The sequence below is a fragment of the Hevea brasiliensis genome, chromosome 4 (assembly GCF_030052815.1).
Source record: "Hevea brasiliensis isolate MT/VB/25A 57/8 chromosome 4, ASM3005281v1, whole genome shotgun sequence".
Lineage (NCBI taxonomy): Eukaryota > Viridiplantae > Streptophyta > Magnoliopsida > Malpighiales > Euphorbiaceae > Hevea > Hevea brasiliensis.
Window position 1 is genome coordinate 4,294,902 of NC_079496.1, and position 26,489 is coordinate 4,321,390.

Sequence of the window (26,489 nt, forward strand, 5' to 3'; positions counted from 1 at the left end):
TGCTGTGTGAGATTGGCATACTCAAAGATCAACATAACCATTGGTTGCTTAATTATTAACTTATAACATGCAGTCATGATTCTCACAACAGCCCAAATGTTAATCAGTGAAATTGGATATCACCGCATTTACATTCACAAACGAACATTTTACTTCCAATTTGCAGATTCATGATTAGGTTCGAAATTAAATAAATAAATAAAAGCCAATTACAAAAAGGAGGAAAAAAAAGTGTGCAAGAGCGGATGAAGGGAGGATAAACAATGCCCACCACACTCTGAGCTCTAAAAAGGGACTAAAAGTATCTGAAAGCTATTACTTTGTAATCGCTTTTCATATATACTTTTGAGTACTAAAAACCAGGGCATGTAGTTTCTTAAACACAGCTTCTACAGAGTGGAAATCAATATCAAAACCATAGCTTTGTCCTCCATACTGTACATAGAGATATCCTTTAGGAGAAAGTGGAGGGGGCAAAATCTGAGAGATCGGTGGAAAACTTGAAGCATGTGGAGAAGGCAGGTCTTTCTTCTTCAGAGAGTAGTATACATCAGCTAATAGAAGCCAAATAAGGTCAGGGTCAATAGATGCAAGTCCTTGTAACGCATTAACGGATGCATCCAGAAGGCCAGCAACACCACTACATGCTATCCCCACGACCAAACCGCTAACCTTCTTAAGGACTGCTTCTAATGATGAAGCACTCCTTTTGTTTCGGGATAAATCAGCTATCATGTTAAGCACTGCAACCTGGACTTTCAAGCTTGAAACTTCTGCCATCGAGTCCTCTGAAGAAGTAGGAGTGCTTCTGTAAGGAAGTTGTAATGGGATTCTTTCTTCTTTTGAGAAGGGTTTTTTCTGAAATGGAGACATGGAAAGAAATTTCCAAAAGTGTGATCCATCAGTGTGAAAGCGGCGTGAAAAGAAATCTCCTCCACATATTTGCACGACTTTGCTCACCACACTTGTACATCTCCTCACAGCCTGTCAAATGAAATCGTCATTGAAGCAATCCTAGAGGATGCAACAATAGCAGTTTGTATGCATTAAATATTAATATAATAATAACAATAAATCCAACTCTTTTACAACATTGATCATAGATAGAAAATTTCATTTTTTTTTCCTGACTTCTCAGGCTAATCAGAAGGCATATATAGAGATTGGACTGAGAATGAACTTGTTGCAAATTAACCATTCAAATTTGTCATTAATATTAGTAATCAAGATAGAATTTTGCATTTACAGTAAATAAAACCGAAAAAGCTGAAAACATACCACTGGAATTTTATTTCTAATACAAGCAACCAGGAAGGGCCATATCTTATTCATTGCTGGAAGCAACCTGTTCTCATCAGTTCCTTCCTCAGCAGCATCCAAAGTATCATGAAGCTGATACAATGAGTATGAACGAATCACCTCCTCAATTGTTTCTTTAGTTTCCTTTTCATGCTGATAAGCTTCTTCCACTTTAGCAAGTGTTGTGATTCCATCCTAAGAAAGTCATTTGTCATGAAATGCCAAAAAAAAAAAAATCCCTAAACTAATTCCCCCGATGGAAAATTATAACAACTAATTAATGCAGTATGGGAAGATGAAAATCCCAATACAATTTAGGAATTATTTTCATTGTAAAATTACGAAATTTAAGAGTTTTATTAGGTTTAGAATTTTATTAATAGGCTTATAATTATTTTCTAGTTTATTTTGGTTTAATTTAGTATTTCAAATTAGGATTGAATTAGGGTTCTAAAATTCTAATATGATCAGGTTCCTAATTCTATAAATAAGATTTAGGGTTTCTATCGTTATTAATTAAGCTTTGTTATGACATTTATTTGAGATTAATATAATTTCTGAGAATTATTTCCTTTTCTCAAGGATTGGTCCTTATTTTTCTTTCTTCTTGCTCTTGGTTCTACATCACTAATACAAGGGTGTATTTCAAACGTGTGATGGAATTTAAATAGTTCACCTTGAGATATGGAGGAGGGAAAAAAAGAACAAAATGAGAAAGCATCACTGCAGCTAATAGCGGACATCCATGTTTCCTTCAACAAATTTACATTTTCAACATTTTTGGTTTTAGTAGAAACAGCAGTCACAAGATGGCAGAGATGTTTTGACAACTATAACATTCACATGATTGCTATATGTGCAGCAGCTAGTAGTTAAAGGATGAGTGTGGAATAATTCCCACATTGGATGGGAAAGGGAGGGAAACCTTAAAAAGAGTGGCCCAGCAAATTTAAAATAACTTAGGCAATTTTGACAAAGAGATGGAGCCCAAATGCAGAAGCCCAAGAATGAGGAGTAAGTCCACATCCCCAGGGCCCAGACATAAAATACAACACCACCAATCTTCAGATTTATAACAATTGGAACCATAACTCAAGAGGAGAAAAGCATCTTAAGTTTCATATCTATCAACAGCTCAAATTCATAATGTGACCAAACAATGGGAGAGTTTAAGAACTATGAATGAAACAGATACCTCAATTATATCCATGGCTATCAAGCATGACACTTGCTTCGCTGAAGCCATTAGAGGGGTTGCAGCTGTTAAGCATGAACCAGCAATAGATCCAACAATTCTTCTGTATCTTCTGGAATCATTCAACTTCAACAAAATACTCTCCCATTGCTCTACATGTGTCATATCATCATCAAAAGAAGCACAGGATTCTTCATCTTCCGTAACATGTCAAGATGGAACAAAAAATCATAGATAGGGAAAAAATCAGAAACATAATGAACATTTCAATCATGATAGCTAGTAAACTGTTCAAAAATATATATATAATAAGGTAATTCCCCCGCTTTCCATTGCAATCCAACCAATAAAGGATAGGCCAGATGTTTTTGAAAACTCTGCTCAAATGGCACATTTATCCTTGCCATAACAAGGATATCCCATGCAAACACAAAGGAATATTTTACTTTTCCTTTGCTTGTGCAAATAATTAGAAAAACTTGTCATCATCTGTTGTTTCTCTGTAATACCCATATACCTCAAATGCCCAGATCAAGCAAATACTGTGCAACTGATGTTATATCTTTTTTTTTTTTTTTTTTTGCAGGAAGCAACTGATGTTATATCCAAATCCAAAGAATTAGATAGATCACATAATCTAAATCCTACTCATATATAGAGAAGTACTGCAAACCAGAATAGCAAGTAATCACCCAATTCCATTTGAGACATATCAATGTGATTGTCAAAATGTGATGGTGAACCTTGTCTGGATTCTTGTCTAACTTCCTTCATTATGTTGGACTTGACATGCATCAGATACGATTCTGCAGCAGCGGGCAACAACGAAGCCTCATGTTTTGATGCCTTGGCGATTTCAGCTACAGCCTAAATATGATAAAATCATTGACCATAAGATGTTTACAAAGCCAGCGCAGATGTAATTAATGTAGATTACAGTGGCATAGTGCTCCTAAAAAGTGGCACTAGAGCAAAACATTTCATGCACAATCCTTCACTCTTGTGTTGATCAAGCTTTGACTTGAATATAAATCCAAAGCAAAGAATTACATATTCTGGTTAGAGAGAGAGAGAGAGAGAGAGAGAGAGAGAGAGAGAGAGAGAGAGTTTTCTTGAGTTGAAATATATTGCAAGTCTTGCAATTTCAAACGTATGCGACTTGATTTTTTTAACAAAGTGAAACTAGTATTAGTAATGTAGCTGTGCAGCATCATTCTATAAATGATATGAAATTAGAGATCCTGCTGCTTATATTAATTCTCAACTTTGTGGACTCAAACAGACAATACTTCCAATGTATTGCCATTAAATGCCTAACTAATTTTCAAAACTTTTTTAAGCCAAACCTTCAAAGATTGCATTTCAACCTAATAAATAATTTATTAAAAAAATGTCTGAAAATAGTATATAATACTTCAAGGAACAAACTGCTGAACCCACGTACTCATGTAAAATCTTTGTAAATTCAACACAAATGTAGCATAAATAAAATGGTTCTATAACAAATTTGAAGAAACAACAATAAACCTAAAAAATAATAAGAATTTAAAAGGAGTTTTAACTTGCCTCTTTTAAAGAACATGTCTAAAGGGCTAAACATAATTTTTGTTGAGTTGGTTTTTGGCTACTTACAAATTAAAATCAAGTAAAAGTTCATAGTACCAATATTTTGAGTGTCTGGAGCCATTGTAGGCCAAAAGAAAGGGGTGAAAGCTAGAGATATCAAGATGCAGGTACTGAGACAATATGTACACACACACACACACACACTGTTGTGGCTGCAAATTTTTCTGAATTATTTAAAGGGTGTAAAGGTGAAGGCAACCTTAAATCTTATCAAGTACCAGCCATTATTCCTATACATAAGATTCTTTTCAGCTCAGCTATTGGGACTAATAAATTTAAATATGATGAATGGCATTGTTAAGATGTTCCATACCAATGGCCAAGAAAGAACACCAAAACTCTGAATATCAAAGTTGTGAACATCAAATAAGCGAAGCAGACTTAGGAACTTAAATGCAGAGCAAGCAAATATAAAGGACTGTTATATGGCAAGTATGTTAATATGACCTTCAAAAAGGGAATAGTTAATTCTGGGTGCTGATGCCTGCCAAGAATCTCGAGTTCCTGTGAAGCAGAACGCATCTGTACAATTTCACAATGTTGATCCATAAGCATTACAATTCAACAAAAATATTAAATGAAGTCAAATTCACAAACATGTATAACATCAACAAGGTCAAAAGAAAACATGAGATGCCAGAATAAAGATCAAGGAAGAAATATGATGTAAAGGTGAACACGACAGAGATTGGGTTTGTAGTTTGCTTTTAAAAAAATAACGTAATTTAAATTAAATCTTGAAACAGTGAACACTAATAAAGAAAAATGTCAATGAATTAGAAAAGAAGCACAAGTATCATGATTCATCAGAAATTGAGCAAGTCAACTCTCAACTTCTACAAGAATACTGGGTACATAATCATACCGGTTCCTCCAAGAGAGGCAATATTTTATGAGCCACTCCAACATAGGAAAGCATGGAAGCAAGAACACTAGGCACATGCGGGTTTAGATCCAAATGGCGTAATTGCCGACATATTGAATCAATTACGTAATCAGCATTTGCCAAGATCAATTGCCCAACCTACAGAATATTAATAGAGATAGGTCATGGATAGCAGAACCCTATAGCAAAAAAAAAATTTTGTCATACAACTCACCGTTCGATGGCCAGATGTAGAAGAAAGGATATGTAAAACAGCATCAGAAGCACTTCTAACGTGGAAGTTTGAGCAAATAAGACTCTCAAGCAACAGGTAAAGAGATGAGTGAAGAAATCCGCTTGAAGAAAAATCTTTTCCCAGGCAAACAGCGAAGGTGCCTATTCCATCAATAATAACCTGCTTGAGAAAACAAGAGGTAGAATCCTATCTTAGTAATATGCAATGCATAATGACAAGGAACTGATAAAAGATTCATGATATTAATAGACTTCAGGTGAAGTAAAAAAGTAAAGTACCTGATGTAGCACAGCAGTATCATGGAAGAAGTGAGAAGGAATTTCATCAACTTCACTATCAGGTTGAATGTGAGTCGGTTTGCAATCCACTGGAAGATCCCACACTTCAGATGATAGATATTCATGTAAAATTCTACCAATGCAATCAATCAGGTGACTCCTAGAAGCTTTTGCCTGTGAAAGCTTCCAAATAGATTGAGTAAGCTCAGAAGATTCAACTGTGCAAGGCTGACTGTCAGCAACACTTCCATCAAATTCTTGAATCTCTTCCCTCTTAACAATGGACTTTTGAAGCATTTTTGTAAGACTATCGACTGACTGATCTGATAGACCAAATATCATCTCATTCAAGATACAAACTGCAGTGCTGGCCTGACGCAGTAATTGTCCAGAGCCAGTTCTGTTATACCAAGATTGCCAGCTCTCTTTATTGTATTCCTTGACACGGACCTCAGATATAAGTTTACGCAGGTAATCAAGTGGGATATCTGTAACAACTGACATATGCCCTTCACTTTTGAAGTCTAGCAAAACGCAAGAAAATTGAATTTTGGGTTAAGTACAAAGCAGATAAAGCAGAAGGTTAATAAAAGAAATAGAATTTCCATGAGATGAATTGACCTGCCATTAAAGATAAACCTACTAGTCTAAGAATTCCTGCAAGAGGCTGATATAATTTCTGACTGCCAACAGAAACAAACCAAGGAGGCATACGGGGAAGTTCATAATTATTCTCCACAGTTTCCAATGGGTATTGAATTCTTCTTCCTTGAATATCTCTTAACTTTGAGATATCAGAAGGCACAAAATCCATGATGGTCTGGTAATCAGTGAGAAACTGGGAATTAGCTTTCAACTCAGCAACAGAAGGAAGATATCCAACAGAGGATGGCCTTGCTAAAGTAAGTTTGTGAAGATCACCAGCAAACAGTGAATTCTGACTCAGACAGAGGGCAAGAACATCCAAGAATCTTGCAGCTGTTACCTACAGATATAAAACAGTACATCCAAAAATAGGAACTTTTCCTTCTTGTCATAAAAGTGAAAAACAAAAATAGAATCATAAGTTCATAACCTTCCTTAAATCATAAAGTAAACCAATGGGAAAGGACAGAAGTATTCTCCGGAGTTGCTTTTTACAAATTAGTCAAAACAACATTGTGACAAGATTCCACTTAAAAGAGCAAGCGTGAGGCCTGATCTTTATCTACATATTGAATAGGCAGACTCATGCATATTTTAAAGTTTATGATATAATATTAGTATAAAGAATCCAAAGTTGATTCGGTTGATGAGATGTATATCACAAGATCTTGAGAACTCTCCATTGGCTAGATACTTCTGCAAGTTGTTCATATTCAGGTTCCTCTAAGGATGATCTTGATTTACTCGATTTTTAAGGATAGTTGCTCAAGTTTTGGTGCTCTCCTGTGCACATCCTACATACTTAAGTGCAACACTTTTCAGGCAATTTTTAACAGATTTACATCTCATCAGTTTTCAAAATATTTGCTCCCAATGACATGAAAAAAATTGTGCAATTAGTGAAAATCAAAATAGTTAAAATTTTCTGTCTATATAAAACCAAATCTAATAATGGACACAAGCACATACCGGAGACACAAGCTGTTCCATCACGAAGTGAGGACCAGAATAATATATGACTGCAAGCAATTTTTTAGCATGCGAGAGTGCAAGTGAGTCCTCATTGCCCATTACCACTTTTGGAAGCTTCTCAATGAGCCTTCACAAATTTAAATACAAAAAAAAAAGGTCATAATAAGAAAATTATTTCCAAAATGAGAATCCATTGTGCCCAACATTCTCTCTAATTTACACTAAGTTCAAACCTGCTAAATATTTCAGTAATATCACGTTTTACATGATGTTTTCCACTCGAAGAGAATAAATATTCAATAAACTCCTGAGCAGGTGCAGACACCTCTTCAGAATCATCAACAATCAAGACACACAGGCACTCCTGCAGCAATTTCCTATCAGAATATGCATCAACCCAAAATTTTCAAAGGTTAAAATTCACGCATGTAATGGAACAAATTTCAGAAATGAGGCAAGCAAGGTTAATGTCTTACAGTCTCATACAGGCTGATTTAAGTGATGTGCTTAATTATGATAATAACTTTTCAAGCAGTATTTTGCAGCCAACTCCTTGAGGATTGGCTTCAATTAATCAACCGTAAATTAGGAGATGTGCACTCCATAAATGAAGCATGTTCTAGTATCTGATATTACAAATGCATCACAATGAAACGGACTTAACCAATTGTAGCCCTCTAGGCTCTAGGAAGGTCTGAAGACACAAACTGCCGTCAGAGACTATTAGCATTCAACAAGGCAAAGTGCCAAATGAATAATCAATGCTTTTATACACAGAACACACTGAGTGTGGCTCCTATTGCACATTTGACAATCACACAAGAAGGAAAAACTTTAAAAAAAAAATGCATTGCGCCTGACAGATATTCCACTCCAGTAAATATTAGAAACAAGGTAAACTACAACAGCAAACTTAAATGAAGAACTGACAGGTTTATTGCATAGAAATATCGAATTATGTTCTCTGCTTACCAAGAGCATCAATCTGCTGTCCTTCAGAGTGTAACTACAGTTTGATAACAGTCCTTGTATGGCAGCCAGTAATCCTCGTCTCATCTTCTTTGCTGGATGAACACATATCTAAAAAGAATAAAAAAGATTTAGCAATTGATGGAAATAAAACATACACAGGAAACAACTAAGAGTTGAGAATTCTCAAAAAACTTCAATGTGTATGCTGTATCCTTAAGAACAACTTATATCTAAATACCAAATGAAATGCCAAAACATACATGTGGAAAGGTTGCACTCAATAATTTATCCAGATGCGCTGAAGTTTTCTCAATCCAATCTCTTGTACGATCCACATGCAGAGATCCTATTTCCTTGCCAAATTTATTGTTCCTGTTTATTTTTATATCAGATCCATGGGAATCCAAATCTGCAGCTACACCAATCGATTCTGCAGCCACAATTTTACGCTGACCTTGAGTGATACTGGGCAAATGGCAAAGCTCATCCAGAATTGAATGGACAGATTCATTCTTGTTTGAACTAAATCCAGCGATGACATTTAAGGGTATGTCAAGGTTCGATAAATTAGCATCATCCTGAAGAACTACCATTAAATACTCGGCCAAGCCTCTAATTGCTTGGTCGGTAGCATCCACACTTCCAGCAGCCCCACTTATCATTGTTTTTGAGACATGCAAAACTTTGGCAAATTGACTAACAACACCAGGCAGAAAGAAAGCTAGCGCATCTGCAGTACCAACCTGCATACGTGATTTCTTTATTAAAGTCGGCCAATTTTGAATGCAGGAACAAGCCATTTGCAATAGAAAGCCAGGAATTGAAATCTATTCACAAGCTAAAATTGATAGAAGGATATTTTTTTCTCCTTCTCCTTTTTTCTCTATTGAGATATTAACAAGGTTAGTGTCTACTAGCAAAGTTAATTGACTGACAGGAACTCAAATCTGTGTCAGAACATGTTCTATCTAGTCCCAAAGAAACATCCTCCAAACAAAAACAATGACAATGAAAATTCTCATTGCATCTCAACATAAAATGACTCCCAAGAATTAATCATAGTTGCATCATATCAATAAAATCCATCATCCTGGTGAAAATAATTGAATTCATTAAATCCATCTAATATATTTTCAAATTTGGACTATTCAAGGGTTTCCACAAGGGGGCACTCTCTAAGAAGGTAAAATCTAATAAAGAACTCAGATAAAAGGCACAGGAATTACTCAAGTGATGAACTCCAACCTCTCACATCCAGGCAGTCTATTCATGTTAGAAAATTACCTTAGATACAAGCACACGTAAGGTCACAAAGGCTTCAACACGGAGCTTTGCATTGCCTCGATGTCCTCGTGCCACTTCAATATCTGCAGCCTTTGCACAAAATCCATGATTGGTTGCATAAAAGAGTAGGATGAAATATTTAAGGGGGAAAAATTGTATGAAGTGTTTGGAATATAATCAATTGTCATGAACCAAAAGATAACAAGGCATGTACCTTGAGAAGAAGTGATAGCCAGTGTCCAATGGCAGCTGCAGCAGTTTGTGACTGGAGAAATGCAAGTAAACATTCCTCTCGCTCCGAATCATAATTTGAAGTCCCACATGTTAATGCTTGCATATCTGCATTTTCTAAGAGTGCAGGCCGACCAAGACTCTGTCTACATGAGCAATCTTCATCTGAGCAAGGAGGTAAACTTAGAAGTAGAGACCTAAAACACTTGATTACTCCTTCACGAAACTCTTCTGAAGCCTCATGGGGAGAAAGCATAGCCACATGAGTCAATTTTTTCATAAGTACAACCATCTGTGCACATGATCACATTTGACAATTTGAGGTTAAATAAATATCTTCCGGTAATGGTAAGTTACATGCACTATTCAAATAAGTCCTCAAATATTTGTAAAAGTGTTTACTCGAGTCAACCAGGCTAACATCAAGTTCCATGCAGAACAGCAAACGAATTGAATTTTCTCAATAAATCAAAGCCTTGCTTATATTGTGGATGCCCTTAAGGAATAGAAATCTTTGGATTTTACACTTTTGGTCTACTCATCAGCACAGGTTACGTTAGAATTAACATATCTGTCTTATGAACAATTCATCTCTTAGCACTTCTCTTGTTTGTATGATAGACATTTTTAGTTTGAAAGAATATTTTTATGCACGGATGCATCCTCTTGATGTCTTATGGCAAAAACTTTCTGTTTTTCCTATCAAAAAAGAATCCAGCTAAAGAAAAAACTAAGACAATAATCTATTGTTTTTTCAGGCCAGTAAAACAGCACAGGGCTTGAAATTATCAGGGAAGGGGGAAGGGGGAAAGAAACCTCAAGTCTAACCTATGGAAAGCCTAAACTTGAAAGCTCCCATCAAATGATAAAACCACAATCCATCAACCAGTTGATAATTGTTTATACTAAGAACAATGCTAAAATATTCAGAGTGTACATCACTTAGACATATACAAATGGCTCATGTCCAAGGAAAAAGATATTTCAAATTAGACCACCTGATCCACAGATCCCAAATGACACTTCTTTAGAAGCTCCTCCAAACATTGCAGGACAGCTTCAGCCACTTTATCACTCACTTTGTGAGGCAAATTTTTGGAGTTAGCTTTATCCTCAGGATCATCCTTCTTCGAACCTCTGCTATCAACTGCTGCATCCAATAGAAGCAGCAGTGGGAACAAGGTATAGCTGAAACATTAATAAAGAAGCACATTTGTTAAGAGATAACTAAATAAACAAATAAATACACACACACAGAGAGTAACAATTATGTTAGATACTATTCGGAAACAATGCCCACATGCCAATTATATTCAGTTCATATAAAAAGAACAAGATTCAACCACACACCAATATACACCCACCTTATTGAAAAATAAATAAGTGAAAATATAAAAATATGATAAAAAGAATTCAACTTTGCAGTAATTTGCCAATAAGTTACGTACTTGATCAAAAGTTCCGTACTTTTGGTACTTAAAACAAATTGTTTATGAACATACAATAGCCCACATAACTGTGTTCATCTCTTAAAACAACCCAGCTACTTATCTACAGTTAAAGAGAACCTATGATGTCTCTTGGTAATGACTAGTGACTCAAAAATTCCTACTCCCGGTAGCAACGGACATAATTGATTCCTACTTAGCTAACAATTAAGGCAAAAGAAACAATAAATTCTAATTGGAAAACTTGATTGAAGACAAAAACCATACACATATACAATTGGACTTACTCGAAGAAAGGTTGGAGGGCGTAAGAAGGAGAGGTACGAAGGAACTGGAGCAATGAATGGATAGCAGAGGAGTCTTTTTTAGGGTTTTGGAGAAGCTCTAGAAGCTCCAAGCAATAAGGTTTTAGCTGCAAGAAAATACCGCTTCTTCGTCGTGCCACTTCTTCTAGTTCGTCGTCGTTTTCGACCGTGAGATTATCAAAATGTTCCATTCTAGGAACAAAATTTGATTCTTTTTGCTTGAGTTCTGAGCGATAACAGAGGCGCGAAACCGAAGTTTCAGCTCTGGAAGGTGGAAGAAAGAAAAAGAGAAGTGAATGAAACAATCATTTAGCAATGCCTTGAGCCTTTGGGGTCCCTTTCGGTGCTTTTGGACCTCATTTCCCGTTGCGAGATTCGTAATCCTTGTTTGCTTTGTTTGTTTTGAGAGAAGAGAGAGTTATTGAGGGGAAAGGAAATGAAATTAAAGACACTTTCCAAAGGGTCAGTTGGGAATTGAAATAGGACTCGCTCAATCTGAAATTGAATTAAAATAATAAAAATTAAATTAATTAAAATATTTAATTATTAAACTTTGTGAAAATCCAGAAATCATAAAACTGTAGTTTGATTTTCATAAATTTTAAATTAAAATTGATCCAAATAGATTTTATAATTGAATTTAGATACTTTTCAATTATATTCAAAAGCCCTAAATGGAAGACAAAACAAATCATGAAAATCATTCAATGATAATGATGTAATGTTAATTTTGACACATATAACTAATTGAAGTTTGTTTAATAAATTTTACTCTCAAAAAACATAAGAGAAATTTTACTTCCTCTCTCTCACTTAATTTATCTTCCTTTCCCTTATATTTTTAGTTACCCAAACAAAGCGTTAATGATTGAAATGGAATTGAAAAAAAAAAAAAAAAATTCAGTATTTTATCAACGATCTGATCAAAATTTGAACAAAACAAATATTGTATCGATCGCTAAAGAAAATTGTGAATAAATTTGGATAATTTATAATTTAGTATCCTGAATTATGATAAAAATCATAATTTAATTCTTTTAAAGAGAAATAAATTAATTCTCAAAATAAGTTTTTATTACCATAATAATAATTCATTAAAATTTATCCATTTGTGATTTTTTTCATACATTAGAGACTAAATTATGAATTATCTTTATTTTTATAATAATACTTTTTAGGATAATTTATAAATTAGTTTCTAAAATAACATATATTTAATATTATATTAATAGGTTGAAGACTATAATAATTTAGTCAATCACATTTTACTTTCTCTAACGGTATAGGCTTTGAAATTTTAATATTCAATATCACAGTTTAATTTTTAGATTTGGATGGACTATTTTATTCCTAGTTGATTAATGATAAATTTTAATAAAATAATAATTTTATCGATAAAATATATATATATAAGACACTAACTTATTTTTATTTAAAAATAAAGAGATTATATTCTAATTTTTGTTATATAACTTGGCAAAAATATATAAGTTTTTGGGTATGTGTCCCACAATATTTTAATATTTTTATATGAAATCATAAATTTAATTTCACTATGCTCAAAAAATTCACTTTCAGTTTCAAAATATATTTATTTAAATAATATATCTTTAATTTTTTATTTCGCATCAATGGATCTGTTATAACTATTCTTTTACAAGATCAAGAAGTGTAAGGTCTTCAAATGTTCAAAGATGATCAATAGTATAGAGTTCCAATACTCTCTCATGCTCTTGTCATCAATGTCGGATAAGATGCAACTCAATTCAATTTAATTAAACATTTATTTCAAAAATTTGAAATCAATTATATGAATCTTTTTTTATCCATTCTAAATAATTTTGGATTAAATCTCAAAAAATGTGTAAAGAGATCAGATAGATGCAGGTAATGAAAATTTTGATATTACAACACTTTTTTTAATGAGCGATATTAACAAGCTGCTACTCTAGATGAAGACGGCTAATCCTTCATTAGAATCAAATTAAGATTAATAAATAAATAAATGATAAATTCCAAAATGTAATAAGTTATTTTCTAATGGTTCGTGATATTATCTTACTGGAATTAAAAAAAGAATGGAGGTTTTGATGTGAAGAATTTTGATTTTGAAGTTTTGCTACAATTGCTCTTAATTTAAAGATTAAAATATATAATTTAAAATTAAAAAGGAGCCCTCTGCACAGGATATCAATAAGCTTGTTCTCTGCGCGAATGTAAGAGGCTTTTAATTAATAATTAATGAAGCCCTCTAATGTAACCTACAATTATATTTCAATGCATTAATATTAATTATAAAAAAAACTCTGAAGTTCGTTAATTTTTATAATTAAATCTTAAAATTTATATAATTTCAATTAAATTTTCACGTTTAATTGATGTCTCAAATTGATTTGATCGTTAATAAACTGTTAGTATACTTAATCAGAATTTTACGTTTGCTATAATATCATCATTAAAGAAGTCATATCAGAAATTCTAAATCAGATTTAATTGTCAAAAAAATCATTAAATTTATTAATTTTTATAATTAAACCCTAAAATTTACATAATTAACTAATTAAACCCTCACTTTTAATTAATATATCAAATTGACACGACTGTCAATAAATCGTTAGTATGTGATGCTTAAGAGGTAATTATAATGGCTTTTATTTTAATTATTTTGGTTAGGAGGTATACTTTATAAATTTATTGATAACTGATATTAATGAGTAATTAATATAATTTTAATATAAACTTTAATTTCTATAATTATATCCAATAATTTATCAAAATTTAACAATCAAAAGGAATAAAGAAGTTTTTATAATTTTTATTTTTTAGAAAAAATATTTTTTCCAAAAACAATATCATGAGAAATTATTTTTAATGTTGGAATTATTAAATATTTGATTTTTTTTTTTTCAAAATTAAGACGAGGTTGAAAGAGTAAAAAAAAAAAAAAAAAAGAATTGATGGTTTTCTATTTTATTTTTCAATTGAATTTTTGTTTATTATTGTTGTGGTTTTTTGGAAGGTAAATTATAAAGATGAAGGGTTTAAAGGAGAAAGAGTGAAAAGATAAGAGTATATATAGAGAAAGAATGACCAAATTGTAACTTTTTATAAACTTAAGACCAAACTTTAAAATACCGAAATTTCTACCGTAGATGAGCGTGTACCACACAACTAAAATTATATCAAATTGGCCCAATTTGTCTATTTTAGAATCTAATTGATCAATTTTAGTTCACGGCCAACCCTAAATTGTTGCAAATATATACACACACATTAGGGCATTATATTATCATGTGTTTCATTAAGAACCTGAATAAGAACACAAAGCCTAAAAGCTGGCGTTTTATTATACTGATATAGCAAAGCAAGCGTCACAACGGATTAAGCAAACACAAACCACTCATACAAGATTAAGCACATTACAATGTAAAACTTTTCTAGAGGTACTAACACAATTAAAACGAGCACACACATAATATAGAAGAAGCTCAAAGACACCCCAAATGTGACTCAGAAGCTGCTAATAGTTGAGGCACATGATGCCATGAACATAGCAAAGAGAACGAGCTGAAAGGTCATGTCCATTTTGAAGCCATTGGCAGAGCTCGTCTCCGTCGCTGGAACTGCTTTTGATCCTCCTGCACCCATCAATATCCATTAGGGCATGTTTTGTTGCTAAAACGAAAATGAAATGGAGGAACAAGTTTTTGTAAAATGTCAACATTCAAAGGTACCTGTTACTGAAGAATCAGCTGGCGAACTTTCAGGAGAACCCACTGGAGGATCAGACGTTGAGGTTCCATTAGCAGCTACCCAAAAATTATAAAGCATCAAATGCTAAAAAGAATTTTACTAGGTATAGGAACTCACTACATTTCATGAAAGTGTATATTTTAGCCTTACCATCATTGCACTTGCTAACAGGAGGAGTTTTCACATGGCAGGCACCAGGAAGCGCCAGAGCAAGCGTCTGGTTTATAGTAACACCCAATGATGCACCACCGCCGTTTAGTACTGAGCAGAGACATTGCGGCTGTGATTGAACGACACTAGCCAATTGCGAGCAGCATGAAGATGATGGAGTTGATGAGCTTCCTGTAACATAATTTAGGCATGGAGCCAGGCCGATAATCACGCTGGTGCAGCCTGATTGAGCTGTGGCTCTTGCCCACAACATGGCCACAAGGAGAACAACTAAACTGGTACTGTTGATTCCCCTTGAGGCCATGTTGAATAGTGAAGATGATTCTTGGAAGTGTTACTGAAGTCTATAGAGTCTTTGCAATTGCTGGTCTACAAGATAAAACTGATGCATGGAGTTTAGTGAAAGGAGAGGACTAATTTATAAGGACAAGTATTTTCATTTGTTTATTTGGGTGGTAAACTCTACCTGTTAAGGCTTGGTGAACTAGAACAGACTCTATGAGGTAAGATTTGCAATTATTATAAGAAAATAGTGAACGTGTCATTATACAATGTGATGAGGTTTAAGATTCATTGCACAGTAATTAAGCTTCTGGTTGAAATGATTGTGTGCAGCAGCAAATAGAACTGTAGAAGTGACTTAGATCTGATGGAAAGAGAGTAATCTGATGACCTAACTTCCAAATTGATCATATCTTCTGATATAAATTTGTCGTTTCTAGAAGTGAGATTTCCTGTAGTTGTAAAAAATTAAGATGCCCATTTAAAGAAGAAAATTAATAACTAATTAAGACTTGGACCTCAATAATACTAAGTACAAACTTCTCTGACATGGGGCATCTATTTTTCTAATCTTTCTTCTTCTGGAATGGCTTAACTACTTCTCAATATTGTACATGCATGGTGATTGGCAAAGAAAATGATGGATTGTAAGATGTCTCTAGATGAGGTGATCTCGTTGGCTGAGATCATAACCTCTGGCTTGGGAAGATGGCCAATTGTATTATAGTTGACCCTAAATAAGGGCAGACCTATCTCTCAAACAAGAAAAGTTATTAAATCAGGATAGGCCTAATCAAGGGCCACCCGGTCAACCAAAATGCCAAGTCAAATATAGGGTCCAGAAGATAACCCACGTGGCTAACTCAAACTTCTTTTTTAAACACAAGTTAATTAAGGTAGTTGAGCTTCAAAACCAACAAATCTACCCCTGTTTCCCTCACTTCCCTACTTAAAACTCACTATCAATTCTCTAATCTCTCTCCCTTCCAATCACACCAGTCTTCAAAATCCAATCATCTGCAAGTTTTTTAAACTTCAACAAATCTTAGCTTCCCGCAAGAACCCTCATTCTAAACGTTCTTTTAAAACCCATATGGAACTTTTTGTGCCTTTTCCAAGAATGGCTCCAGTAATAGCAATAGCTTTGGTAGTCTTGATAATCCCTGCTACTCATGGCCAAATCAATACCCCATGCACCCCTTCGTTGCTTTCTAGCTTCACCCCTTGTATGAATTTTCTTACAAATAGCAGCGCCGATGGCACTTCCCCAACTCAAGATTGTTGCAGTTCACTTAAGAACCTCACAAGTAATGGCATGGACTGTTTGTGCCTCATTGTTATTGGAAGTGTTCCCTTCCAGATTCCAATCAGTAGATCGTTAGCCATCTCCCTTCCTAGTGTTTGTAACATGCAGGGAATCCCAGTTCAATGCAATGGTAAAATTTTTACAAAGTATTAACATCAAAGATTCTTTCACATATTCTGTGTATCAAAATATACAGGTGGAGTGAAAAAAAAATAATACTAATGCATTCTTATCTTGCAGCCTCTGGTTCCCCGATTCCTGCTCCAGGTATAATGTGCTGTTTTGAATTATCATGATTTTTAAGTACTGTTATACAATCTCCATGGCCAGAGCTGTAAAAGATAGTCCAAGATGAATTTTTCTTTTTGGCTCAGGCTAGTGATATATTTTTCTTTTTCTTTTTGGCTCCATTGGTACTAGAATTCAAAACTTTATAGCTCTGGAGACAATTCTAGTACATGATATAATTATTTTTACGCTCATTATCTGTAATTACTGATGTGCAGGTCCTGCCTCACTTGCACCAAATCTTTCACCTGTAGTTTCTCCATCTGCTAGTCCTGAAGGTAATTTGCTTCAATTGTACATTAGTCATTTCTATTTGATTCACTTCCAAGGAGTTTGAATAACACTGAAAATTATATTCCTTGAAGCAGCTTCTGTTGTTCCTGAGCCAACTCCGTCCACTCTTCCACCAGAATCCAGCACAACACCAATCCTGACTCCACCATCACCAACAGTGGATACTGGAGCCGCAACATCGACTACCGGACGTCGCCCAGTTCTAACTTCTCCATCATCGGCTGCTATCTCCTCTTGCAGCCTTTCACCTTCTTTTCATCTATTTGCAATAGGATTTTTAGTTCTGAAGTACTACTAGATTGCTATAGATCCTTTTCTGTCGTTGTTTATGCATTCAGAAATACTCTTTTAGGTGTGTGACTATTGAGTTTTGGGATTTTTCCATGACTGAGACCCTTATTGGGCAATCATTTATCAAATAAAAATGATATGTATTAATGAGTAGATATATATTTGTTTTTGTCTAATGAAGCTTTCTCCCTCAATTGGTATTTTTCTTGGCTGATTTAAGATAATGGAAGCTTGAAAAATGTATGGCAGAAACAGCAATAGATGTGCATTACCAAATGATTTCTAGACAACTGGAAAAGTTCATATTGGTGAAGATTTGATCATCGGCTAGATTTTACGGCCTTTCTGATTTCAGTCCAGACATAACAAAAAGAAATTTTTTGCATGATCACCCAGAAACATTATGATTCAAGCCTTTTCCATTTCATTCCATGCTCATGCATCATTCATGTCCCTGTCATCAAAATAAGGCCTCCTAGTTTGTTAGGTAGAAGTTGTGGATTATGCTTTGTAAGTTGCATGACACAAATCTGTGTGACTCATCCATTCTGCTTAATTTACCTTGGAAAAGAATTAACTAATTTGTAATTATATATGATAATGATGTACTCATGCTACAGTAGCACAATATGGATAATAAAACTCCCAGCAATTTATTTTCCCCTTCTGAAATTGACAAATAAACTAACAAAACCATAAAGCTATAACTTTCCCACTCTGCTTTATGAATGGTAACAATTAGCCTAGGACAAGTAGAAAATCCCCTCAAATGGTACTTAATTGCATTGATGTTCTGATTTTTCCTATTTTCTGAAATGCATAAATATATAATAAGATTCTAATAAATGATATAGAGGAAAGGAAAAGGAAAAACTGAGGGCACAAAGGGAATGATCTGAGTAACTTAAAGCATACAAACCGTTAAATCACTGATACTGACAATTAGGACAGCAATGGGTTTGAGAAAACTGGTTCCCTTAAGGTTGGTTTGGGTATTTGCCTTTGTAGTCTGTGTTTTAGCTCCCACCATAGAAAGCCAAATCCAAGGCTGCTCTATTCAGGGATTTGACATGGGTCTGTGTTTGAATCAAAGAAATAGATCCTTTTCTAATGATAGTACATGCTGCAAAGTGCTTAATAAAGCTGCACAAACTGGGTATAATTGTTTGTGCTTGTTGGTAGCATCATCTCTTCCTCTCTTAAGCTCCCCAGTTTCATTGCCCTTGTCAAACTGTTCTATATCTGTGCCTCCTTTGACTCTTTGCAAAGGTAATGTTGAATTCTTAAACAATTGTTGGAGTATGTTTTTTTTTTGTTTGGTCCTTCAAATTCTCTTGTTCATCTTAATTTCTTCTTATATGCAGTTCTAGCGCCACTACCAATTGTGTTTCCACCAAATGGTCCAAATGAACCCACACAACCTTCTCTGCCTCCCAATGGTGTGCCTGTGTCTCTTCCATATGGGATACAAGTTCCCTTAAAATCAACCGGGAACAATAACTTTGCAGCAACACAACCTTCAAGTGCAATTGCTGATGTTCTCGTGTCTCCTCCACAGGAGATTCCGGCTTCTTCAAACACTGCAAGTGCAGCAATACAGCCACATTCAACTTCAAGCGAAAATGCTTCTCCAAAATCAACTCTTTATAAGGAGAATGAGACATCAAAAGGGAGAGACAAGGCCAAGATAATGTTGTTCCACAGTTTGTTGATCTTCTCATTGGCTTTCCATTGCTGTGTTATTTTAGCTTAATGACTTGCTTAACATTCTCATTAGCCTTAGATTAGATGTGAAATCAGAATGTACCCAGACTTGCTAATATACTTTTTTTTCATTATTTTTTAAGAACAACAACATATGCTAGGAATTTCTCATGGCTTCTCTTGTCTGCGACTCTTATCGTCTTCTATTAATTAGAAAACAAGAACACAATAACACAGCAGCAAGCAGAGGAGGAAGCAACAAAAATTATTTCAAGTGCTTCAGCAGAATTTGCCCACATCATCGGTAAACCCAAAATCTAAAACAAGCATGTCCTTAATCATAGTAATCCCTAGCCTATAACTAGTATATGAAGCCAAGAATTAAAAGCATTGCTGCTTTGACATCCTATTGCTTTGAAAAGATGTATCTAATCATTCTATATCTTTCTGTTCCAGTCCAAATTATAATGTCAATACTACCAGAGCAAATATAAAGAAGGAAAAACAAAAAGCATCATCCACAATATTGAAGCAAGAATAGCAATTTAATTTGTCAAGAAACTTGAGGTTGATATATTAGATCCCTTGCAATAAAGGTTTCTACCATAGTTAGCTTTTCAGCAGCATAATTGGATCTGCCTCTCCTAATACAGATGCAAAATTTATACATTTATATAAATGTATAGTTAATTAGTCTATATGCTAGTCCTAGTATAGTTTGTAAGGAAAATTTGCAAACCCACTATTCAAAATTGGGTTACCATCTCCTCTTGATGGGCTCATAAATTGGCAATCTTCGTGAACTAATAACAAAGCAAAGCTTCTTCGTTGTGACATGACGAAACATCCATATGGCAACAAAATCTTCATTCTCTAACAGCCCATGCTTCATGTATAACTCTTTCCAGCCTGTTGTTAGAACATAGACCTTGAAAACCCAAATCTTGAATGCCTTCTTGTACTCATTCCCCTTCATACACAGTTTCGTCTAAATTATTTATTTGGCAAAATGTTATCTGCATCATTTCATAGTCATCAAACATTATATTTCCTGGGAATTTGCGGTCAATGTATGAATTTGTTACAAATTCGCAGGTCCAGTTATCGTGGCGCCCCCTTCAGCAAGTTTGCCAGCTGATAATGCAGAAACTTCACCCACGCCGTTGAGTCTGACACGGACGGAACCTTTTGTCGAATCTGCAGCAGCACCGAAACCACTGCTCAAACCAACCAGCCGTTCATTTGCATTGAAACACATTAGCGACAGCAAAAGTTAATTTCTTCCTGAAGAAGGAACTTCCCTTGTTATCTTTTTCTTTTCTTTTTTCTGAATGAGTCCTATTATCTTCACTCATCTGTAATTCAGCCACGCATGTGATTTCTACTCAATGGTCTATTGCTTTCTAATGGCAAATTTGTCAGTGTAATCTCAGATGTTTTCAAGCAGCTATTGCAAATAAAAACAAATATTTTTCTAGCAAGTGTTCACAATGGCATTACATCACTATATTTTAGTAGTACAGCACCAGTGACTTCTCAGCAACACAAAAAATGATCTATCAAATATGACGGCAAAAACAACACTCAGACTTGAAAATGGGCTGCTAAACTTGATTTCTTATTTGCCATCCAAATTTCCACCATCAAGTACAAGGAAAAATCTTAACTAAAAACAAATCAAAATAAAAGGTATATAAACATCACTGTAGACCGAGCAAATTCTACTTCCAACCATCAGACCACTCAGCTTCATCTGTAACAGGTTTTGGAATTTCTGATTGAAAGGACTCTTGACCCCATCCAACCTCTTCAGAGGGCAGAGGGTTTTCTTCACTGTTGTCATAGCTCACACAATCCTCCTGTATTTGACACTCATCAACGAGATCCTGTCTTTCTGGGAGACCACAACCCTGATAGGAGTCATGGTCTGCACAATACCATAAAAGCTTATTCCAGTATGGGTCCTGCACATTGCAAATAATTTATATGGGTGAACAGAAAACTGCATAGCCTGAAAAAATTCCAAGTTTTCAAACAACTCATTTAAACGTGTATCATATGTCATGGCATGTAAGTTTTACACATCAAAATTTGGCTCACTCTCCCACAGCAAATACAATTATCCTAATACTTGCACGTATCCATTGCGTGTGCGCATATAGAATGTTTGAGCTAATTGAGATGCAATCTTCAAGAAACAGCACAATTTGTTTTTTAGATTATGTGGGTTTCTTTCTATTTGCTTTCATTAATCACTTATGATGACCTAAAGAAAAAGCAATACCTTACTGATAATGTGTGGATTGCCAATAATGATAAGTAACGCTATAGCTCGGGTAATAGCCACATTAAACCTTCTTGGATTGCTAAGAAAACCCAAACAATGGAGTCTGTCAAACTCATTGTGTCTGACTGTTGATCTAACAGTTGATACAATGATAACTTTCCTTTCTTGTCCTTGAAATTGTTCCACTGTGCCAACTTGGATGTTTGGCATATCCAAATCGTCCAAGGCCTTCTTTAGTTTGAGTACTTGCTGCCTGTAAGGTGTAATAACCCCAATATCAGCCTCATTCAGATTTCCCATAGCAGTTAGTTTGTTTATGAGCTCTACCACCTTGCTTGCTTCAATTCGGTTAAACCATGATGGATTATTGCCTTCCCTCTCATCACAGCCTTGTATACCAAAGAAGAGAACAGGAAAGTTCCTGCCTGGAAGAAGATTTACCAAAGACAATAAGGAAGTTGTATCGTCTGTAGACTCTTTGCTTGCAATTAATTCCCCTCCATAGAACATATCTGATGGGAGATTTAAAATGTTTGGGTGACATCGGTAGTTCCTAACCAGTTTTGTTACATAATTTTCATCCCCATTGCAGTAAGATTCACATTCAAAGAGCCTCTCCAAGTATGATTTTCCCAGGCCATAAGCCTCAGCATCTCTCGAGTATATTACAGGACCCAACTGCATGGGGTCTCCAGCAAGAACAACAACTGTGTCCCTATGGCAGAGGGTGGATATAGGGATCATGGTTTCTGGCTCAGAAGCTTGGCCAGCCTCATCAAGGAAAATATGAGAGAAGTGACCTCGCTCAATACCCTCTGTATAAAGAAGACAGGCGCTCATATATGTTGATATGATGATCCTATAGCGAGTGAGAGCACTGAGTGGGGGACACTTGAAGAGACGATCATCGAAAAAACAAAAGCGAATATGATCAGGCTTGACATCTTCAAATGAACGGGAAGTTGCATTGAGCCTGAATATTTCATTGTCTCGAATATTAACAGCATTCTTACAAAGAAGCTTCTCCAGCAAGTGATCTGCTGCACTATTTGATGGTGCACACACAAGAATCCGGGCATCCTTTCGGTTTTTATAGAGCTGAAGGATTGCTTCCACTATTGTAATAGTTTTACCTGTACCAGGAGGTCCATAAATGACATAAGGTGGAGCTCCTTTACAGCCAAGGATCAACTCTATAGAACACAATTGCTCTTCATTAAGACTACAAGTTATGGGCACCAGAGTAGTAGTTTCAATAAGCCTATTTCCAGAGCTCTCAGATGGAAAGAGGAGCTCTGTCTCTAAATTTTCAGCAGCATCTACAGCCTGATACTGTCTTCTCATGTTGAGTCGATTATATGTGAAGTGTACATCATACAGATTCCCATTTAAATGGTGACTGTGAAATGCAGCGGCAAACTTCAAATAAACTTCATCAGCCTCAACACGATGAATAAAGCCCTGAGAACACATTCATTTTTACAAGAAAGCACAAACCTAACTATAAAACAAAACTCTGGTAGTAAACAAAATATATGAATATAAAATAATGCACCAATTGCTTTTTTTTATGTAACAGCAATTGTTTTATGGAGATAAGCAGAAACCTGATACGGAGAGGTTGTTTCATCAGCATTAGCAATCTTGGCAAAGATGTAATCTCCATGGACAAGTGAAGGTCTCCGCTCAGCAAGCCCCGGGACCATAAGGGACAAGAAGTTCCCCTTCTTCCTCATCCCAACACCCTCCATGTCATAACTTCTCATGTCTTCCTGAACCACACCACCCCCCCCAAAAAAAAAATAAATAAATAAATAAACAAATAGAGTACAAATTCAATACCATCATTGTTACTGTTCTTCTCAAGGAAAAGCTTACCTCCATTTGTATTTCTTCCATCATCAACAACATTTTAAAGTAATAAGCATAATTCTGTCTGGTTAGACCTCCAATAATAAGATCAATGTTCTGCTTGCTCTCAATCATTTCTCTAGTCTCCTTAGGAATATCATAACGAGGAAGCCTTTTCTTTATTGCCTTGCCCATTGGCCTGAGAGGTCGTGAACCACCAACAAAATTGTCCACAGTGAATTGTTTCTTTCTTGTAGCTCTTGAATATGGCTTTCTCGAAGCCAAAGACCTGGATATGTTATCTTCAGCCAATAGAAAAACCACTCGCTCAATTATATCAGTTCCCACATCAAAATGCACAATTGAAGTGTACAAGCCAATTTCCTTGGGTTTGCAATTTAGCCAAACGGTTAAAGTATCACCAGGTTGAAGCATTCTGTCCTCCAGGGCATAAGTCTCCAAAAAACCACGGCTGCCATTCCCACCATTTGCTGATGGAGGCTCCATCAAAGAAAGTGCAAAAGAATTCTCAGGATTGGAGGCATAAATTTTGGTCCATAAATCCACAGCTTCGGTGGTAGTGTTCTTAATAGTGATTGAATCCGTAACAGTTTCTCCAATAAACACTGACCGAGGTTTCCGATCTTCAAAGGGGAAAGGGACAGAAATGACGATGGGACCCTCTTCATTCGGATTATAACTACACACAGATTTATCTTCTTGGTAGTCTATGAACCCAACTTCACCTTTATCTCCAATAACAGAATACTCATCATCATCCCATTTACCATCAACACTGCCCATCACTGAGCACAAAATAAAGTAAAAAAAAGGAAAAATCGTTCAGTTTATTTAACTGTGAGCAACCTCAAAACACAGAAACATACGCAACAAGAAGGCACAAAAAGACGTAATAGAAATCACCAGTAGCGGAGAAATGAAATCAGAAAATAAAATAATCATAGATCTCAGCAAGGGCAAACCCATGTTTACTACTACCATTAATCTAACATGCAAAATTGAAAACGGAAGAAGAAAAGGACTCACTGATCTTCGTGCAGAAAGTTGAGAGGATTCAAAATCAATGCGATCGATGGAAAATGGAGAGAAAATCAAGAGAAGCAGGGAATTGAGAGTTGCAATAGTTTGAGATCCATAGGTTATTCATCTAAACGAACATCAATCTTTACTACTAAACCAGTAGACTACTAACAGTAGTATTTACATAAATATCTCTCTCTCTCTCTCTCTCTCTCTCTCGTCCTTAGAAAGCGAGAGTGTCCTTAGAAAGCGAGAGTAAATTTCACTCTTAGTATATGAATTTTAGGATTAGTAACAGTATATTATATAAATTTTAAATTTTCACTTAAAATCTCTCAAATTAAAATAGAGTTAATTTTAAATCCAATGTATCCTGTAACAGTCGATTTAAAAGTAAAACGGTGACATGATTTATATTTTCTTTCTCCTCTACTATGTATTCCTTCACACTCTCTCTTAACTTTATTTTGTTTTTCTCTCTTGCATTTAATACCTTCTTCATCCTCTCGGCTCCTTCTACATCCTCTCTCACAGCTTTGAAGAGAACTTCATCAATTATCTATTTAACAATTTCTTTTACTTCTTCAGGATGTGAAGACTCTAATATGTAGAAATACTTCAAGCTGCTAAGTATACCATATCGGAATTATGGCTTAATAAAGAAGCATGATCATGTTACTGCATTTGCCATTCACCCAAAGAGCAAAAAAAAATTGATAATTAAATAAGACATGATTTATGGTAATGATAAAAAAATAAAAGAAGTAGAATAGAAAAATTGCAAACAAAAATTCTCTCAAGATCTTTAAACAAAAATTCCAAAAATTTCTTAAAAAATAGAAAAAAAATATTTTACCCGTTCAATGTGACAATCTCTCATTTTGAATCAACTTCCATACTGCTCATGGCTTTTGATCCTTTTGGTCTCGTATGAAATACTAAAACATAGCGTAAAAAAAGGAAAATAAAAAAGGAAAACATTATTTCCATGGCTTATTCTCTCTCACTTCATACCTCTCTTGGCAAATATTATCCAACTATGCACTATGACTCAGAAACTGTTACCCATCAAAAATTCCAAAACGAAGAAACAAAAGAGAAAAAGAAGAAAAATAATTAGAACCTAACAACAAGGCATATAAGGAAAGAAAAGAAAAAAAAAAAAAAAACCCTTCCAATAAAACCCCAAATTAAGAAAAAAAAAACCTAGTCTTTAACATGGCAAAAAGTCTATGATTAAAACAAGGCAAAGAGAAAGGAGATTTGTGACACCCCTTACCCGTCTACAGTATAGCCGAGCAAGGCATGCCACACAGTGTGCCGGAGCACCATATCTTATCTTATTTCAATTTACAGTTCTTAATTTGTTGATTAAAAAGCTTTCGAGTGAAATTCATAACATTTATGTCATTTATTGAAATTTTGATTAATTCGAATTTCTGTAACATTTACAGTTCTTCGAAACCTGTTAAAAACACTCCCAATATGTTCATCGTATTCTCAACTCTAATAACCATCAATAAAATTTTCACAATTCTCAATGGTTCAACACAATTTCATACATCTCATTCATTTCATAATAAAACTCAATTTCATGGAGAAATATTCAAAATGTTATTTATTAACAAAATTTACAACTAATTACACTAGTTTATAAGTACATGAGTTTATAATGTACATGGCAAAATGATAATCTAATTACAAAATCCAAAATACAAAATATCTAATGAAGTCTAATGGCCCTACCAAAATGCACAGTAGTGGAAGTGACTCTGGACTCGATGCAGATCTGAATGCTCACCCAGTCTGAGGTCTGGTGGGCTCTCGCTTTGTATCTTCAGTACC

At 34.9% G+C, this 26,489-nt stretch overlaps 5 protein-coding genes across 12 annotated transcripts; 2 read left to right on the top strand and 3 right to left on the bottom strand.

Annotated features, from left to right (window-relative positions):
• Positions 1-127: 127 nt before the first annotated feature.
• Positions 128-11,807, bottom strand: LOC110660661 (uncharacterized). Of its 6 annotated transcripts, none has more exons than XM_021819029.2 (17): positions 11,359-11,802; positions 10,622-10,811; positions 9,607-9,915; positions 9,393-9,482; positions 8,369-8,851; positions 8,109-8,216; positions 7,370-7,500; positions 7,134-7,263; positions 6,141-6,504; positions 5,520-6,043; positions 5,221-5,400; positions 4,986-5,144; positions 4,568-4,642; positions 3,238-3,361; positions 2,495-2,685; positions 1,279-1,494; positions 128-984 (listed from the first exon to the last, which is right to left on the bottom strand). In XM_021819029.2, the coding sequence occupies exons 1-17, from the start codon at positions 11,565-11,567 to the stop codon at positions 334-336; spliced, it is 4,134 nt and encodes a 1,377-aa protein (XP_021674721.2). In that variant the 5' UTR covers positions 11,568-11,802; the 3' UTR covers positions 128-333. The 6 variants fall into 6 exon arrangements, with proteins under 6 accessions (XP_021674721.2, XP_021674720.2, XP_021674719.2 ...); XM_021819028.2 differs by having other exon boundaries at positions 2,495-2,691; XM_021819027.2 differs by having other exon boundaries at positions 3,187-3,361.
• A 2,886-nt stretch (positions 11,808-14,693) lies between these two features.
• On the bottom strand, positions 14,694-16,049 carry LOC110660591 (non-specific lipid transfer protein GPI-anchored 5-like). 2 transcript variants are annotated; one of them, XM_021818937.2, is made up of 3 exons: positions 15,280-16,046; positions 15,111-15,185; positions 14,694-15,014 (listed from the first exon to the last, which is right to left on the bottom strand). In XM_021818937.2, exons 1-3 carry the CDS (start codon positions 15,602-15,604, stop codon positions 14,887-14,889), a joined length of 528 nt encoding a protein of 175 aa, XP_021674629.1. In that variant the 5' UTR covers positions 15,605-16,046; the 3' UTR covers positions 14,694-14,886. The 2 variants fall into 2 exon arrangements, with proteins under 2 accessions (XP_021674629.1, XP_021674630.1); XM_021818938.2 differs by having other exon boundaries at positions 14,718-15,014; positions 15,111-15,152; positions 15,280-16,049.
• A 430-nt stretch (positions 16,050-16,479) lies between these two features.
• LOC110660592 (non-specific lipid transfer protein GPI-anchored 20) lies at positions 16,480-17,937 on the top strand. Its single transcript, XM_021818940.2, has 4 exons — positions 16,480-17,018; positions 17,129-17,155; positions 17,395-17,454; positions 17,545-17,937. Exons 1-4 carry the CDS (start codon positions 16,676-16,678, stop codon positions 17,766-17,768), a joined length of 654 nt encoding a protein of 217 aa, XP_021674632.1. The 5' UTR covers positions 16,480-16,675; the 3' UTR covers positions 17,769-17,937.
• Positions 17,938-18,707: 770 nt separating this feature from the next.
• Positions 18,708-20,942, top strand: LOC110660593 (uncharacterized). Of its 2 annotated transcripts, none has more exons than XR_009148124.1 (3): positions 18,708-19,030; positions 19,126-19,769; positions 20,561-20,942. XR_009148124.1 is itself a non-coding variant. In XM_058145098.1 (3 exons), exons 1-3 carry the CDS (start codon positions 18,715-18,717, stop codon positions 20,601-20,603), a joined length of 687 nt encoding a protein of 228 aa, XP_058001081.1. In that variant the 5' UTR covers positions 18,708-18,714; the 3' UTR covers positions 20,604-20,942. The 2 variants fall into 2 exon arrangements, 1 of the variants encoding a protein (XP_058001081.1); XM_058145098.1 differs by having other exon boundaries at positions 19,126-19,453.
• Positions 20,943-21,055: 113 nt separating this feature from the next.
• Positions 21,056-25,070, bottom strand: LOC110660662 (probable RNA helicase SDE3). The gene is made up of 5 exons (XM_021819034.2): positions 24,651-25,070; positions 23,631-24,409; positions 23,360-23,524; positions 21,750-23,213; positions 21,056-21,429 (listed from the first exon to the last, which is right to left on the bottom strand). Coding segments are annotated over exons 1-5 (2,652 nt in total). The 5' UTR covers positions 24,652-25,070; the 3' UTR covers positions 21,056-21,186.
• Positions 25,071-26,489: the final 1,419 nt, after the last annotated feature.